General features: G+C 34.1%; 1 protein-coding gene across 1 annotated transcript; it reads right to left on the bottom strand.

Moving 5' to 3' along the window:
- Positions 1-117: 117 nt before the first annotated feature.
- LOC106663375 lies at positions 118-13,002 on the bottom strand. The gene is made up of 13 exons (XM_014388187.2): positions 12,684-13,002; positions 7,609-7,761; positions 7,454-7,539; positions 7,280-7,385; positions 7,096-7,206; positions 6,835-7,033; positions 4,673-4,802; positions 4,372-4,592; positions 4,139-4,312; positions 1,717-1,964; positions 672-932; positions 552-614; positions 118-489 (listed from the first exon to the last, which is right to left on the bottom strand). The coding sequence occupies exons 1-13, from the start codon at positions 12,913-12,915 to the stop codon at positions 266-268; spliced, it is 2,208 nt and encodes a 735-aa protein (XP_014243673.1). The 5' UTR covers positions 12,916-13,002; the 3' UTR covers positions 118-265.
- Between the last annotated feature and the right edge of the window lie 3,941 nt (positions 13,003-16,943).

Below are 16,943 nucleotides of genomic sequence, written 5' to 3'. Positions count from 1 at the left end.
TAAAAAAATTGTATAAATACACTTTTTTTCCACATCCTACATGTAATTGTTAATTGTAATCAATGTTTGTAAATCCCAGGCCCTGAAGATGATCTGAATAAAGATCTATATATATATATGAAAAGATTTATATATTAATATATTACTAATATCTAATTAACAAGTTGAAAGACAATTGTGCCATAGAACTAGCTTCAAAGAATTTAAATAGAATAAAACTGAAAACATTAAAAATTTATCCAACCTTCGACACTTTTGCTTAATATCAAAAACCTGGAACAAATTTGTCTTTCAATATTTTTGAGGTGGACTGCAACGACTCTCTAGGTACATTTTCTATTCTCGGAAAACTCTTGGCGATGTCTGAGTGCTGTTTATGAGAAACGTCATGCTTAAAATCTACAGAATCATTGCACACAATATTTTTGACATCGGTGAAAGAAGGAAAAAGACTGTCAATTTTGGAATTGTCTATGTTCCTACAGCTCTCTGAAAAAGAAGAAGAAGAAAAAATGTTTAAAAGAACAGTGCTTGCTTTCAAATTGTATTACCGTTTTGTTCATTTTCACTAAAATCTTTTTTCTCGTCATGTATATCAAGGCATCCTTTTATATCTGAAATATATTATGTTCAATAAGTTAATAAGTTTTTTTTTAAGCAGGATTATTTACCTTCTTCATACGTTTCAAACCACTTGGCGACTCTTTCAGCGATATCTTCTTCTTCGTCACTAGAAGTGAGAGGTTCAATGTCTGAAGGCTCTTTAGAACACCACTCTGGTTCATTTTCTATATCCCAAATCTGAAGGAGCGTTGGGACAAGGTAATCACAATATTGTAGTAAACTTTTTTTTGATTTCTGCCAAAACTCATACTCTGATGAATTGATGTCCATATTTCTTCTCATTGCGGGTTTTCTTTCTTCATATATTCCTACACAATAGATGAAGGAATAATATAAAAACTCAACATTTAGTTAACTTCGTAGTTATTTAAAAAAAAAAAAAAAAAGCTTCATTGTAAAAATTAATGAAAATTTAAATTTTAAAAAATTGTAGGTATTGAACAATAAATATTAATAAGTCAATGGCACAGGTAAGGTTTAAAACTTGATGAAAGTATTATAAAGATTCACTAATTTCGTGGTCTGCTTGACCAATTAATGTATTACGATTAAGATTTTAGTTGAGATAAAAAAGTCAATGGCACGAGCGGGATTCGAACCCACGATCTTCGGCTAGATACGCCGCTGCTCTACCACTTGAGCTATCGTGACCTCGATCCACTCGGACACCAACTTTCTATCTCAACCCCACCTTTTGAGTTTTCCCTCCTTTTTGCCATTTTTCAACTTCAATTTTTATCTCAACTAAAAACCTTAATTAATCGTAATACATTAATTGGTCAAGCGGACCACGAAATAGAGAATTTAATGAATTTTAATGAAGTATACTTTACTAAAGCTCTCCATGGCCATTTCATTTGTTGTCGACAATCCAATCCGATTACACGACATTTGAAAAATGGCAAAAACTCAAAAGGTGGGGTTGAGTAGGAAGTTAGTGTCCGAGTGGATTGAGGTCACGATAGCTCAAGTGGTAGAGCAGCGGCGTATCTAGCCGAAGATCGTGGGTTCGAATCCCGCTCATGCCATTGACTTTTTTATCTCAACTAAAAACCTTAATTAATCGTATTATAAAGATAAATAAACTCTTACTTTGTAATAAGTGTTTACTAGTTGCCTGCCTTTTTATACTGACAGGCGTCTGGGATTGTTTAAACAATGTGACACATTCATTTTCCCATTGATTAAGTAGTTTGATTTCTGATGGTTTAAAATTTTCATCGTCTGAGTTTGTGGCGTCAACTCTCTTCTGCCAGAAAACATCTCCGACAGAATTCGATCTCAAAATATGAATGCCCCGATTTTCATAACAGCAAAGTCCAGTCGTAATGAATCTAAACCTGAAATATTAGATGAATTTAATTTATAATTAATATTCTAATAGTATTTTTAAAATGAATTTTCTCCAATCTACCATGCCAAGGCAGGTGGTCGGCAAGGCAGCATCCTTGGTCCCATTCTCTACTTACTTTACACTACTATCAAACTGATACTGTACTCCACATATGCAGATGATACCACCATCCTTTCAGCAAACCCAGACCCAGTGGTCTTCAGAAACATCCCCCATCTCTCCTGTTTAGAAGAATGGTTGAAGAAATGGAGGATCAGACTCAAAGAATCCAAATTCCAGCAAATAACCTTCACCCTTGGTTTTATCACCTTTCCTCCAATCTAGTACATCTCTATTCTGATCCATTGATCTTCAGAAACATCCAGACTCTCCCCCATCTCTCCTGTTTGGAAGAATGGTTCAAGAAATGGAGGATCAGACTCAAAGAATCCAAATTCCAGCAAATAACCTTCACCCTTAGTTGTATCACCTTTCCTCCAATCTAGTACATCTCTATTCTGATCTAAGCAACAAATATGCTTGCTGTAAAGTAAGATAATAAAATCTGTTATTTGGGTCAATGCCCTCACACCACCCAAGGCTCACAAGGAGTGGTCACATACACAGCTTCATGAGCAAGGATTAAGGATCCACCGCCACTCCAGATCCCATACAAAAACTCATCGAGACACAGGGTCCGCACTCCAAGGTCTCACCATCCAAGGTTCTTAACCGACGCCATTGGCTGAGACAGATTTAGTGTCTAGAATGAGAAGTGGAGTGTTGGAAAGTAAGATACAGATTCATAGTCAAACAGATGATGTAAACTACTGAAAAGACTACTTGACAACAGATCGCAACTCTGACTACAACACATATGCCTTATTGTTACAACCAATCAGGATAAAAAGAACTGAACTGTGGGGTTCAATCATTCCAACCTTCAAAGAATCCAGTCACTCCAGTCCAAAACCCTTCAAATCTCACCCATGCTTGCTACTTTTCATCCGACTCTACAACGCACCAGTCCATCAGATTCCTTTTGTCCTTGAAACCGTAAGAGGTCAATACAGGTGCATCCATAAAACCCTGGAGGACTCTCGTCCAAACCCCCTAGGAATTGAACTGTGGTTTCCAACCTTCAAGGAATCCAGTCACTCCAGTTCAAAATCCTTCAAACCATTACCCGAGCTTCCTATAATTTGTATGCAACTTTACTGTCCACACAGATCTCCAAATCCCTTTTCTACTCAAAACCCCAAGTAATCAATACAAACGCATTCATGAACCCTGCACTCTCATCCCAACCCCCTGTCCAACACTTTTCATCCTGAACCCTCCCTGACAATCCTCTGAGGTGCCTAAAGCGCTAATGACTTCATGATTTACTCCCAAGTGAAAAAATGAATATTGTTCAGTATTGGGCAAAAATTAGTCATGTCTAATGATTAATGATTGATCACTCAGACCGTTAGTCATGATTGGTAGTAAGTGACTAATTTAATCATTAGTCGCCATATGTGATTGATGGCTAAATTAGTCATGACTAGTAATTAAATACGAGGCATGACTAATTTAGTCACAATATAGTTAGTCATGACTAAATTTCGATAAATCATATTCAAATGGGCGCTCAAAAAATGAAAAATACACTTCGTCACTTTTAAAAAATTTTCTAACAGAAATTTATTTCATCAAAACGAAAATCCTTCAACACCTTATTTAACAAAAATCAATCTTCCAATTATAAGTAAAACTCCGTCGTTATAAAAAGCCAAAAAATAATGATAATAATAAATGTGTAGAGATTAGTGACCGTTAATCGATAGTTATTCAGATATCGTGAGATGCGGTCGGGTGTGATGTAGGTTTCANTCATTATATGATTTAATCATAATTAATTCAATCATGAGGTATGACTAAATCATATAATGATTAATTTACTCATGACTAATTCAATCATGATTAAACTTCAATCAAAATTCTTAATCATGATTGAATTAGTTTGATTTTGCCCAACTCTGATATTGTTATGAAAGCGTAATTTATAAATTACTTATTCACTCTTATAATGTTTTAATATAAAAATGACTCACCATCAAGCAAAAAAATAAAAAGGTTTGAAATGTTTAGAAGTGACATGTGATACAAGTGTTTTTTTTTCATTTTCCATTATTGTACCTGCTGTTGATGAGGTAGTCCAGGCAAAGGTTTTCACACCTCGCTTTGTTCAATGATTCAGCCCTGGATGGCAAAATGTAAGGATGTAATGGACTGAAACAACCGTCATCCTGGAAGTGATTTTCCATGTAAGCCACATTATCACTCCTTTGACATCCCACTACGATCATTTCCCTGTACATAGAAACTTATTACTCTTTGTAATTATAGTAATTATAACGACTGCGACATACTTAAAACGTTCACGTGTTGTGCTGATTAAACAAGGACTTGTTGAAATTCCATGCGTCCACTTTTGGATCCACCCAATACGCGGATCGAGAGACAATAAATTATGCCCAGTTGTAATGTAATGTAAACCGAATGATCCCTGAGTTCCGCAAAATATCTTATCGCATTCTTCTGTGATGTTACTTATGTCGAATGTGTTTGAGCTTCTACCATAAATGTGCGTCTGAAAAGAATACTCTTTGTGAATTAATGTTTTACTATTGGAAAAAGCAATGTTCATGTATATAAAATGTAAAGAGAGACCCTAAGATCTACAAAGTTAACTGTTGAGCGGTCCATATATGCAACTGTGTTAGCATCAATGTAGTACACTTGGCCCCAACAATCTGTTACATTCATTCCTTTACAATTCAAACTGTCAGTTGTCATTTTCCTAGAAATATTATAATAGAGACTTTCAGAGACATTTAAAAAAATATAAATAAATAAATAGAACATAGCTAATTTACACATTCATATAATTAATAAATATAAATGCATTTATGTGACTCAGGATTCTGATAAACACGAATATTTTTAGCAGAATTCAAACGATATCTTCTTAATTGATTTTTATAATATAATTGATCAAAACAACAAATATTTTATAACATGAGCTAGAAATGAACTAAAAGGCAGTCGGTTTGTTTCCAATTCTCATGGAGGTAAATATAACAGTTATAAATTATAAATAAGTTAAATCATACAATATATCCAGGATTGTTAAGCCTGTGGGTTGGTTTGTGTATTGTAGAGTATTTGGCACAAGTTTATTTGATTAATACGTTGACTGAGTTAGACAGAATATGTGCGTCATGCCTACAGTCCTTCTGGGTGCAATGAATGCATGGTCTTCGTCTTCCCGTTTATAATTTTTAAAACCCCCCTCGAAATTCCTAGAGCCAGCTCGGACAGAGTGAAAGTGTCACTGGCTACAATTTTTAATTTATTCAGTAAAAACTACATAAGTTGCTTTTCTGTGAATGTGTTTTGTTATTTTAATTATTTACCTATTTTATACGATGATATTAAATAAAGGAAAAATTATGTCTTTTATTCAACTACAAGCCCTAAGTGAACAAACAATCTGCAGGTTGCCTACTTTATTTACTTAACGCTGCGGGGGATGCAACTTTGCATATATTATTATTTATAATTTATATCACTTAGCGAAACATAAGAAAAAGAAAATGAAAAAAAAATTTACATTATTTTTAAAGTTTTTAGTTGAGATGAAAAAAAGTTAATGGCACGAGCGGGATTCGGACCCACGATCTTCGGCTAGATACGTCGCTGCTGTACCACTTGAGCTATCGTGACCTTGATCCCCTCGGACATCAACTTCCCATCTCAACCCCACCTTATGAGTTATCCCTCCTTTTGCCATTTTTCAAATGTCGTGTAATCGGTTTTGATTCTCAACGACAATTGAAATGGCGACGGAGAGCTTTATTGAAGTGTACTTCATTTTTTAAATCATTAATTCACTTGAGATGGGAAGTTGATGTCCGAGGGGATCGAGGTCACGATAGCTCGAGTGGTACAGCAGCGGCGTATCTAGCCGAAGATCGTGGGTTCAAATCCCGCTCGTGCCGTTAACTTTTTTTCATCTCAACTAAAACCCTTAATTAATTGTCATGTATTAATTGGTCAAGCGGACCACGAAAGTAGTGAATTAATTATTTTTAAATACCAGAGAGCTCTTTTACACAATTTCTGCCATGGGCAACCAAAATGGCCAAGCATAGGCTATAGTTAATGTTTTTTTTGTTTTTTTAATTTAAAATTGATCATAACAAGTATTTTCACATCTACATATTTCATTCATATGTCTGATCTGGAGGGGTGAATTACTCTGAAGCAATTGGCAGCAGTGTCTGCGGCCGGTATGGAGGGGTTTAAATTGTATAAAAATTTCTTTTTTCCTAGGAATGCAAAAATTGCCTGTTAAGAGAAGTAGTGCTATAGAAGGGTGCTTAGAGGGGTTTCACTGTAAATATTTTATGGGAAAGGAGTAAAAGGAGAGACCTGACCTCCTAGACCCATTAGGTTAGAATTTAAACAAAACCGCAAATGAAACTATTCACTAACTTCCTTGGGCCTCAAAGGGACGAGACACAAGGATGAATTTAAATTTTAACTCACCCAAATGAGCCACAATAGGTTTAGTTAGTGGGCGTATGCAGTCTCCCTTTGGTTTGGCAAGGAGGTGGATGGGAATAAAACAAAAAACTTCTAATTTGGTTGTCTTAATCATTTTCATCTCCCCAAACAGTTTGGTCTACCTGCTAAGTTTCAGTATTTTACTATCTTTAGTTGCGCATTTTGTACCCCTTTTTCAGTTGTGTTCCTTTTATATATTTGTAAAAATGTGAAGGTGAAAAAGAAAAGTTTTAAATCATATTCCAGCGAAGTTGTAAATTTACCCCTCTTGTGATTTCCAAATGGTGAGCTCTTGATCTGGAGACAGAGTACAAAATTCGCCGACGATTTTATTATTAATGGAAGACGAAATGAAAGGATTTTCCCCATCGATATTTATCTCTACGTCTTGCACTATTCCATCGTCGACTTCATTGAATGTCACATATGTGCAATTATTTTTCTGCCTAATAAGGGCTATATCTAAAACAGAACTTCAAATGTGTACTATTTACATTAAATCATTATACACTACAGTTTATTACTTTTATAAGTATCAATTTGAAAAATATCAGACTGATTATTTGTCAGAAATGTATAATCCAATTCATTATTAAGTTCGCCAGTTCCAAAGTCTTCTGTTAGTCTATAAAGCACTAAAACATCCATTAATTAAAAAATACTCATTTCTCAACATGAGCATAAAAATTGTTAAAAATCAATACTTGCATATGTTAATTATTTTTTTCTTCTTTTGTGCTGATCTAATTAAATACGTATTATCGTTAATAAGCAATGTTCCAATATTTCCACCAGTATAGTACCAATCATAAACCTACAATAAAGTTTTAAGAGTTTTAATAATTAATATTTCTTAACTAGGAGGATCAAATGTATCATTACTCCATCCAAATAAGGATCTGGATCTTTTTCCATGTGATCTACGAGTGCGTACAAGTTGGGATGGCATGTGATACTTGATGGAATATCTGGAAGTGAAAATAAGCAAAAATCAAAATGTTAGATGTAAAAATGAAAATATGTCATGAAAATAATACTTTCGTTATCGCTGAAATCCATTTCTTCCTCATTTTCATCCGCGTGAACAGGAATCATTGAGTCTTCACAGAGGGAAAGTATTCTTTTTTTCTTTAAATTCCATATTCGCTTTTGGTTTGCCAACTTAAAGGCGGGATCAACTCCATTGATTTCTGCAGGGGGGGGGGGTAACTATTGTTAATTTTTATGATTATATATCTGAACTAAATTGAAACAATAAATTATTTTTACCCGTTAAAATAATTTATTGTTTCAATTTAGTGTTTGAGCACTACACAGAAAACAAACACTTTGAGCGAGTACAAATACTTTGATTGAACCTTAAATTTCTATCATTGTATACATTCATTTTCACATCTTACATGAATTTCTATCATTTAAACAATGTTTATAAATCCCAGGCCCTGAAGATGATCTGAATAAAGATCGAAACATGGCACGATAAAGAAAATGTTTTTCTAAACCTACGTCACACCAGACCTCATCTCACGATTGCCAAATAATCATAAAAAATTATTTTCACTCTTTTATCTTTTATTATAAAAATAATTATTCATATTTGTTAAGTACTAAATTTAAAAAAATAAATAAAAACGTAATTGAATCCTTGGCTTCAATTCCTTGGCATTCTTGAAGTGTTTCTTTATTGGAAGGAATAATTTTCTATTAAAATTAAAAAGAAAAGAAGGGGAAGCAGATTGACAAGATAGTGCAATAAATATTGCCAAATTAATATGCATAGAATATGAGTAACAAGAAATGAATTTGTGAAAAAAACTTCAAACCGTGTTATTTTCTCCTCAATCTAACATATTTTAGGATTTTAATATTTTGTTCAAATAACTACATCCCAAATTCAACTAGCAGATTTGAATGTTTGTATTAATGAGTGGTGTTTAGTGACCGTTAGTTAATTATTATTTGGAGATCGTGAGATGCTAATGTGGTCTGGTGTGACGTAGGTTTAGAAAAACATTTTTTTCATCGTACCGACGTTTCAATCTTTATTGAGATCATCTTCAGGGCTCAAAGTGTTTGTTTTCTGTGTAGATGTGTGTAAAAAATTATACTTGTAATGTTTATATTGGGCCTTTTTTAAACCGGCGGAAGATTAGATGTAGATGTAATAGTCGAGGTAAAATTACTGCGCCCCTTAAGAGCTATTCTATCCCCTGTTCTCTACCTAAAGCACATCGGTGAGTCCTATTTCATCAAGAAACTTGATTAATAGGCCCGGTTTCAGAGGTCGAATCTTTTCTTTGGTCACATTGTACATCCCAAAACACTTCCTCCTGGGGGCAAGTGTAGCACCACAGTAGTAGATGTGTTGGTGTCTCCTCTGCCTCTTTGCAGAATCGGCATGTGCCGTCTTGGATTATTACAATCTTCTTTAAGTGTCCATTTAGCTTGCAGTGTCCTGTTAAGAATCCTATTAAGATTTATTTTTTAGTTTATTCCTGCTTCCTTTGACACATTCTGTAGTTTCTTTTCTTCTGAAATTTGTTGGATTGCCTGTGTCCAATGAGTGAATTCCATTGTTCCTTTATTTTCATTTTGTCCTTCTGTCTGAGATAATCAGACAATGACATCATGATGGGAGTTTTCTTGGACATTAGCAAGGATTCAATAGACCATGAAATATTATTCAACAAAAGGCATAAGAGGTTTAGCTTTAAAATTGTCAAAAGTTATTTTATGGATAGAATGCAAGTAGTTAAAATAAATAATTCATTATCCCCCCAAATTAAATCAAACAGTCCTGGGACCATTATTATTTCTGATCTATATTTTTGACCTTGACGTAGACTGCACAATTACTGGATTCGCTGATGATACCGTCTTACTAATTGAGGATGAAACAAATGAACAATTAATGATAAAAGCCTCTGGAAATATAAATGAAATACGCTGGTATCATACAAATAAACTTTTATTGAACACAGAAAAAACTAAATTAATTATATTTAGTATCCAAAATGAAAGCAATATAAATAATAATAATTTAATAGTACATAACGGCGATTGCTCGTTCAAAAATTGCTCTAACTGCTTTGAAATTAAACAAGTTTGTTCAATTAAATGTTTAAGATTAACCATAGACAAAAACCTATCTATAATAAAAAGAATGTTATCATTATTTTATAAATTTAGATTATTAAGAGATATAATTGATATAAATACCATAAAACGAGTTTAAAAACTTGTGCAGTCAATTTTCTCTTATGGTGTGGTAGCATGAGGTAATGCAAATTTATCTACTAAAAGACGATTACTTACAATTAATACTATAATTAAAATAATTTTTAAAAAACCTACATTGTACTCCACCATTCTTTTATATAAAGATTTTAAGTTCATAATTTCAATCAGATATATTTATTAAATTTACTTATTAAATTTTATAAAGATTGGAATAATAAATTATCAATCGCCCACAACTTCACTAGAACCAAGATTGATTCCTCCATCAGCCTACAAAGATATAGAACCACCTTTTGTACGAAAAACCCATTTAATATTGCTATTAAATTCTGTTATACCAACAAAATTAATATAAATAGTTTTGCTAACCTAAAATCATTTTTAAAAAATTATAAATAATATTTTATGTAACAATACGAACTTTAAATGACAATATGTAGTTAAATGTACCTAAAATCATTCAAAAAACATATTATAAATAATATTTGTTTAACAATTTGAACTTTAAATAATAATATGTAGTTCACTGCATTGTTATTTTGAAAGAATGACTGATCTCTCACCCAGCACAAGATTAGGCTTTTTTAAGAAGAAGCAAAAGGAGGCAGCGTGACAAATAGAAAGGGGAAGGGAGTTCCAGAGTTTAGGGGCTTGGATCAGAAAGGATCTTTCGAAGGTATGGGTTGTATGTTGCGGAAGGATAAGGTCGATTGGGGATGGCAGGTCTTACGAGTGAGATGTGAGGAGTTGAATTGGAGGGATTGAATGATGTAAGGAGGATGACGAGTGTGAATGGACTGGAAAAGAAAGCAACCTAGGAAATACTGTGCACGGAAGGAGGGGAATAGCCAGGAAAGTTGGGAATACAACCCCGACACCCGGGATCCCCGTGGGGTGCCGTACACAAATTTTACGCAACAATTCATAATACGCTTCAATCGTGCGTTCCCCCCCTCCGAGAGACCACTGTATGCCACACAGCTATAATCGAAGAAGGGAAGTATAAGGGGAGTTTGCGGGTGGAGAAAGGTAAGAGAAGCCAGGACTGACGAAACAGGCTGAGGGAGGCAATGGAATGGCGGGAAATTTGGGAAATGTGAGAATGCCAGGAAAGGTTTTGGTCAAAGACTACTCCTAGGTTTGTAACCGAAGAGCAGAAGGGGATGGGATGGTTATTTAGCATGAGAGGTGGGATGCTGGGGAGGGAATTGAGGAGTTGCCTGGACCCGATAATTATGTCGGTGGATTTGGACAGATTGAGGACTAGGGAATTCGTTGATGTAGTTTAGGTCTTTTTGGATCTTGAGAATGGCCGAGTGAAGATCGGAAGGGTGGAAGGATATGTATATTTGGGAGTCATCAGCATATAGGTGATAGTTACAGGACTGGATGGAGTCTGGCAGGTCATTGATATAAATGAAAAAAAGGATAGGAGAGATGCTAGAGCCTTGAGGCACCCCAGATTTTAGAGGGACGAAGGAGGTAAGGCCATTGGGAAGGGAGACAACTTGGTGGCGATTGGTAAGGTAGGAGTGAAACCAACGGATGGTGCTGGCGGAGAAGTAAAAAGATTTGAGTTTAGAGAGGAGAGAAGAGTGAGGGACAGAATCGAAAGCTTTGGAAAAATCAAGAAGGACAAGTATAGTAACTTTCTGTTGGTCCATTGCTAAGTGGAGGTCACTGGTAATTTTTATTAGTGCTGATTGGGTGGAATAACCTTGGCGGAAGCCAGATTGGAGGGGGTTGAGAAGATGGGACTGTTCAAGGTGCCTGGAGACTTGTGCTTGGACTAATCTTTCTAGGGGCTTGGACAGGTTTGAGAGGATGGAAATGGGACGGTAGTCTGTAGGGGAGGATGGGTTGGGGGTTTTATTGACAGGGTGGACAAGGGCTTTTTGCCAGGCTGTCGGAAAAACAGAGTTTTGGAGTGAGTAGTTATAGATGTGAAGTAGAACAGGTAGTAATATTGGGAGGCAGAGTTGAAGAAAATGGATAGGGATGCCATCAATTCCAATGGCATTGGAGTGGGATTTGGTTATGGCCTCGAGGACTTCGGTTGGGGTTAGATAGGAGAAATAGAAGTTAGAAGCTTTTGGGTGAATGCCATTGTTATATAATACAAATCTACTGTTCATAATATAATGTTGTATAAATACCATATCTGTAAAATTTTAAATTTTGTTAATTAGCAAATAAATCTATCTACATTTAAAATCATTAATAGTGTGGGTTCCTATGCCACGAAAGGTTCGGGTCCTATAAACGGGCAGAAAAACACGTATCATATTTATTGTGTGAACAATGGGAATGTATTATAGTTTATTATTTACTTGGCATGTTTTATATTTATTGCCAGGTTCCGTTTTAAGTAGTTGAGGATGGTAAATGGCCTCTATCCATTGGCTGGCGGTTGTTACATGAGACCAAACTGACCAGGCAACCTAGGGAGTAATTGCACACTCAATAATGGCACATCTACACAGAAAACAAACACTTTCAGCCCTGAAGATGATCTCGATAAAGATCGAAACGTTGGCATGATAAGAAAAATGATTTTCTGAACCTACGTCACACCTGATCGCATCTCATGATCTCCAAATAATCATTAACGATCACTACACACCACACATTACTACATACTGTAAGTATCTAATTTTAAATACTTGAATGAGAGCGGTTCGCTCTGGATTTTGTTCTGTGAAAGGGGTCCGCTGGCTAAAAAGTTTGGGAAGCCCAGAAGCCCAGGTCTACGGATTAAAGTGGTATCAAATCTAATTGGTTTTAAAAGCAAACAAAGTGGATTACAATTTCCAAGAAGTAAGTCTTTTTTTTAGTCAACCTATTAGTTAAATAAAAATCCCAAGGCGAATACCTTCTCTTGAGATGTTCACCGGATGAAAGACGGGTACAGGATGGGTGAATTTGACTTGGTTTTTGAACAAGTCACAAGTTGCACCCAGCTTGTCATCCGTGGTCAAAAAGTCCTCTGGAAGATTTCTGTGGGTGTTGTGGCATGGTGCGCACCTGTGAGGGTACCGGGACAGGTAGTCAACGCCGTTCAACTGGCCCAAAGTTTTCGACAGGAATTTCTGGGCAAAAGCCATCAGAAATTCATTTCAAGTCTCTTTTCGACAGAAGAAATCGAATTTTTAACCTCCTTCATAAACAACACGTGACAACGGTACAAAATATATCGAAATATCGATTTTTCAACAGAGAAAAACCTTTTTTTGTATTTTGTCGTTTTGTTTGGTCGTTTCCCATCATTTTGGTGTGCCATCTTCAGTAGTGGACCATATAATAGGAGCTCGAATAAACAGACTCACCACTGAAGATGTCGAGAAGAAGAAACATGCCCGTTAGAAGAGGATAAACAAACCAAAATAAATGGATCACTATTAGTGATAAAGTTTATTTATTTATTAATTACCGGTAAAAACAAAGTTACCAATCAATCATAAATTTTGAAACTATATTTACATATGTTTGATACTTTTTGAATTTTATAACGCCTTGATTCTATTTCCCATCAAATTCTTATTAACAAATTATCCACTATTTTTTCTAATAGATTCCATGGTGATAAGTTACGGCCCCAATCAGAATATAATAAATTCCAAAGTAACAATACTGATAGTTTTTTCTGTAGGCCTTTACTCAATGGTGTTCCTCAAGGTTCAATCATCAGACCATTGTTATTTTAACTATTACATAAATAATATATCCTCTTCTCTTTCTTGTGCTAAATAGCATCTTTATGCAGTTGTTTTTCAGTTTTGCATGCTCTGTAAACCAGGTATTTTGGCCTTTATTGGGACAATTAATGATGAAATTATCAACGTTCTATAATGGGCTAATGCTAACTTAATGTAAATCCTCAAAACTTTCAGGCCTTGTTATTAGGAAGTGTCGAATTTTCCTAATTTCATCCTTAATAATATGTATCTATTTCTCTTTTAACAATTCTGTGAGAAATCTTATCATGAAATTAAACTGTGACTTCTCGTGGCACCTAAAAGTTTGCTCTAGCAAGCAAAAAGTCTGCTCAAACAAGGAAAAAGAGAAAATCCTACTGAACAGGAATGGACTAAAAACTCTAAAAGATTTCTGGAGCATGTTCCAATAAATACCAATTTAAAGAATAATTATCAACAGATGATCAATTTCGGCTATGTCTAGAGGGTACAAAGCGTATCTTACCCAACTGCCCTGCAATAGGTAAGAAAAGGCTGTCATGCCTGTGAAAAGCATTCATGTGCAAAATAGAACTAGATATCCTTAAAAAGAATTCCGTACTTCATCAAAAAGACCAAAATCGTCCAGGAAATCTGTTAGCAAGAGATCCATCACAATAGCTGAAAGTTGTACTAAAGAGGGAAATTCCTTCAACTCCAAATGGGTTAAAAGTCTGCTATAAGTAACTGATTATTTACAGATCACATTTGAATGGTTTAGCTGTTTAACATAGTTCCAAAAATTAATACAGTCAAAATGAAAAAGTGAAGATTCAGCTTTCAGATGTAGATAACTTTTATAGGAAATGCTAGTTAGCACATTGCATTGTGCTCTTAAATTACAAAAATGAATATAATCAGTACGATTGATTGTCAGTTTAAAAAGTTTATGAGAAAAAATATTTTTGTTTGCAAAACCAGTCTTGAAAATCATTGAGGAAAAGTGACTGAGAATACCTTTCTCTTTGGAGTATGTATAGAAATAAAAATTCAGTACTTGTTTTATGCGATCTGAATCATCATGAATATCTTTAAATAAAACTAGGAAATCTTGATTTTTGAATCCATTGACTAACGATTTATAACACCAAGAATAATTTAAATCAATCAATTAATCTTTTTATCTAAGGTCTTGGTTCAGATGAAAAGGTTAGTGTCACGAGTACGAGTAGGATTCGAACCCGTGAACTTTGGCACGAATCTCACATGTGATACTACCTTTTTCATCCCAACCAAGACCTTAGATAAAAAGAACAATTAATTGAAATAAATAACCGCTAAACATATATGGATTAAAATAATTTAAATGTAAAACATTGTAACAATTGTCAATTAAACAATGTAACAATTTATTATAGAGGGAATATCATAATTGAGTTAAAATGAGAAATTGTCACAATGATAAATCCTCTCGTCACTCAATTAAATCTTACTTCAATATTCCTGATCTTAGCTGTATAAGAAAGTATTTTGAGATCATTTTTATTTTCAAATTAATTAATAATTGTATAGATTCCTCAGAAATCCTTGCTAAACTCCACATGTACATCCTTGCCACTTCAAAAGTCTGAAAATATTTTTTATCAAACATAAAAGAACAAATTTTTCACTATATTCTCCAATGCATCGCATGATGACAGAATGTGACAAGATATGCAACACTGTTGATTTATTTAATACTTCTGTTTCCTCCAAGCATGACAATTTTATTTATGTTGGAAACATGGTAATGGTGTGAAAAATGGGAGAGGGTTAAAGTAGTAATTTAGCTTTTTGTCATGGGCAAAATTTATTTCCTAACTTTAACTTAATAAAAAGTGCAAAAAGAAAGAAAAATGAAACAGCATAAAAAAGAGACAATATACAAATTTGCAAAACCAACTTTAACCTAATAAAACAAAGCTCAAAAAAGAAAACTTCCATGTAATTTGGTTGTTCACTATATTTATTGTCTTTTTTATGTGGTTTGTTTAATTTTCACATTGATTTTTTGTCATTTTTTATTACCTACATCACACCAGACCGCATCTCATGGTTTCTAAACAAATATCGATTAACGGTCACTAATCACCACACATTTTTTATTAGGTTAAAGTTGGGTATTACAAGTTCTATATATTGGCTAATATGAAGACTGTAATGCCCCCAAAAAGAAAAAAACTTCTGTATTGTTGTTCTTTTGACTGGGTTGAGTGTAGATATTTTGTCCAACTTTTCTGCTTTGGTTGTTAACTATGTTTGCCACCTCGTTTTTATGTGTTTTGTTTCATTCTTTTTTTGTGTGTGTGCTTTTTTATTAAATTAAAGTTGGGGAAACAAATTTGACCCAGGACAAACCCCACCCCTTTTTCACACTGTCATCACTTTTTCCCATTTGACATAAAATGCCTGCATTTTTGGCCTGATGTAATTAAAGAAAAGCGCATACTGCTAGGACGCTTATTAGACAAATAAGTTGTTATGAAATTTGTCAAGCTCTACTGTGAATTTTCCAATGAGGTTGCAAATTTATTTTTTTTTACAAATTTCAAATTTAGCAGTTGTTGAAAGAGTTTGTGATTTTTTTATTGATTATTTGGAGTAGATGTGTCATGGTCAAAAAATGATCTTGATTTTTTTATCTTACTAACACTCACAACACGACTCACAACCGTGACACATCTACACACAAAACACACACTTTGAGCCGTGAAGATGATCTAAATAAAGATCAAAACGTTGGCACAATAAAGAAAATGTTTTTCTAAGCCTACATACACAAGACCGTATCTCACAATCTCCAAATAATTATTAATTAACAATCACTTTTTTTTTACCAAAAATTAAATCGAAAGTTCTATAAAGGTGCCTTCTTAAAGAAAATTTAATTCGCTTTCGAATTTTTTTTTCTTTTTATTCCCCAAAAATGAATAGCTCAAGAGCTACAAGATTTATGTTGAAAACTGTAGATAGTTGGAAAAAAAGTTGAATATCTGTGAAAGGGTTGAGAATTGGACTATGGGTCATACTAACTTTTTGTTGCATTTGAGGTGTAGAACCACCTGATGAAATTTGCCGTACAAGTACAATCACGCTGTATATATTTTTTAAAATAATTCATAGTCATGTAGACAGGGTGTTTAATTAAATCTTTCTTTTGTTTTATTTATATAAATTTTATTGCCTTTTCATTTATACCTTTTTGGTTTATAGTTCAGTGTTTTATTCTATATTAATGTTGATTTGTTTATAAGCATTGTATTGTATATATATTTTCTCCTTCAATTTTGTATGTTTTAAAAAAAATGTTTTTGTTTTTTTGACCCATAAATAAATAATAAATGATTATCAATACTTCAGTGACGTCATTACATAACCAAGCTCCTTCTCGACCACAAGAGACGACCACAATGCCTCTT

This window comes from Cimex lectularius, unplaced genomic scaffold (assembly GCF_000648675.2).
Source record: "Cimex lectularius strain Harlan isolate CLEC.00 unplaced genomic scaffold, Clec_2.1 scaffold79, whole genome shotgun sequence".
Classification (NCBI taxonomy): Eukaryota; Metazoa; Arthropoda; class Insecta; order Hemiptera; family Cimicidae; genus Cimex; species Cimex lectularius.
Note: the sequence above shows the minus strand (reverse complement) of the source record. Positions and strands in the feature narration are given on the sequence as shown.

Bases quoted from the DNA above. Each gene is read 5' to 3' on its own strand.
- LOC106663375 (XM_014388187.2), bottom strand. From the start codon at position 12,915: ATGGCTTTTGCCCAGAAATTCCTGTCGAAAACTTTGGGCCAGTTGAAC. The intron at 7,540-7,608 runs GTATTATTTTCA...TTTCACTTCCAG, and splicing joins GGATTTCAGCGATAACGAAA to ATATTCCATCAAGTATCACA. The intron at 1,965-4,138 runs GTACAATAATGG...CTAATATTTCAG, and splicing joins GACTACCTCATCAACAGCAG to GTTTAGATTCATTACGACTG.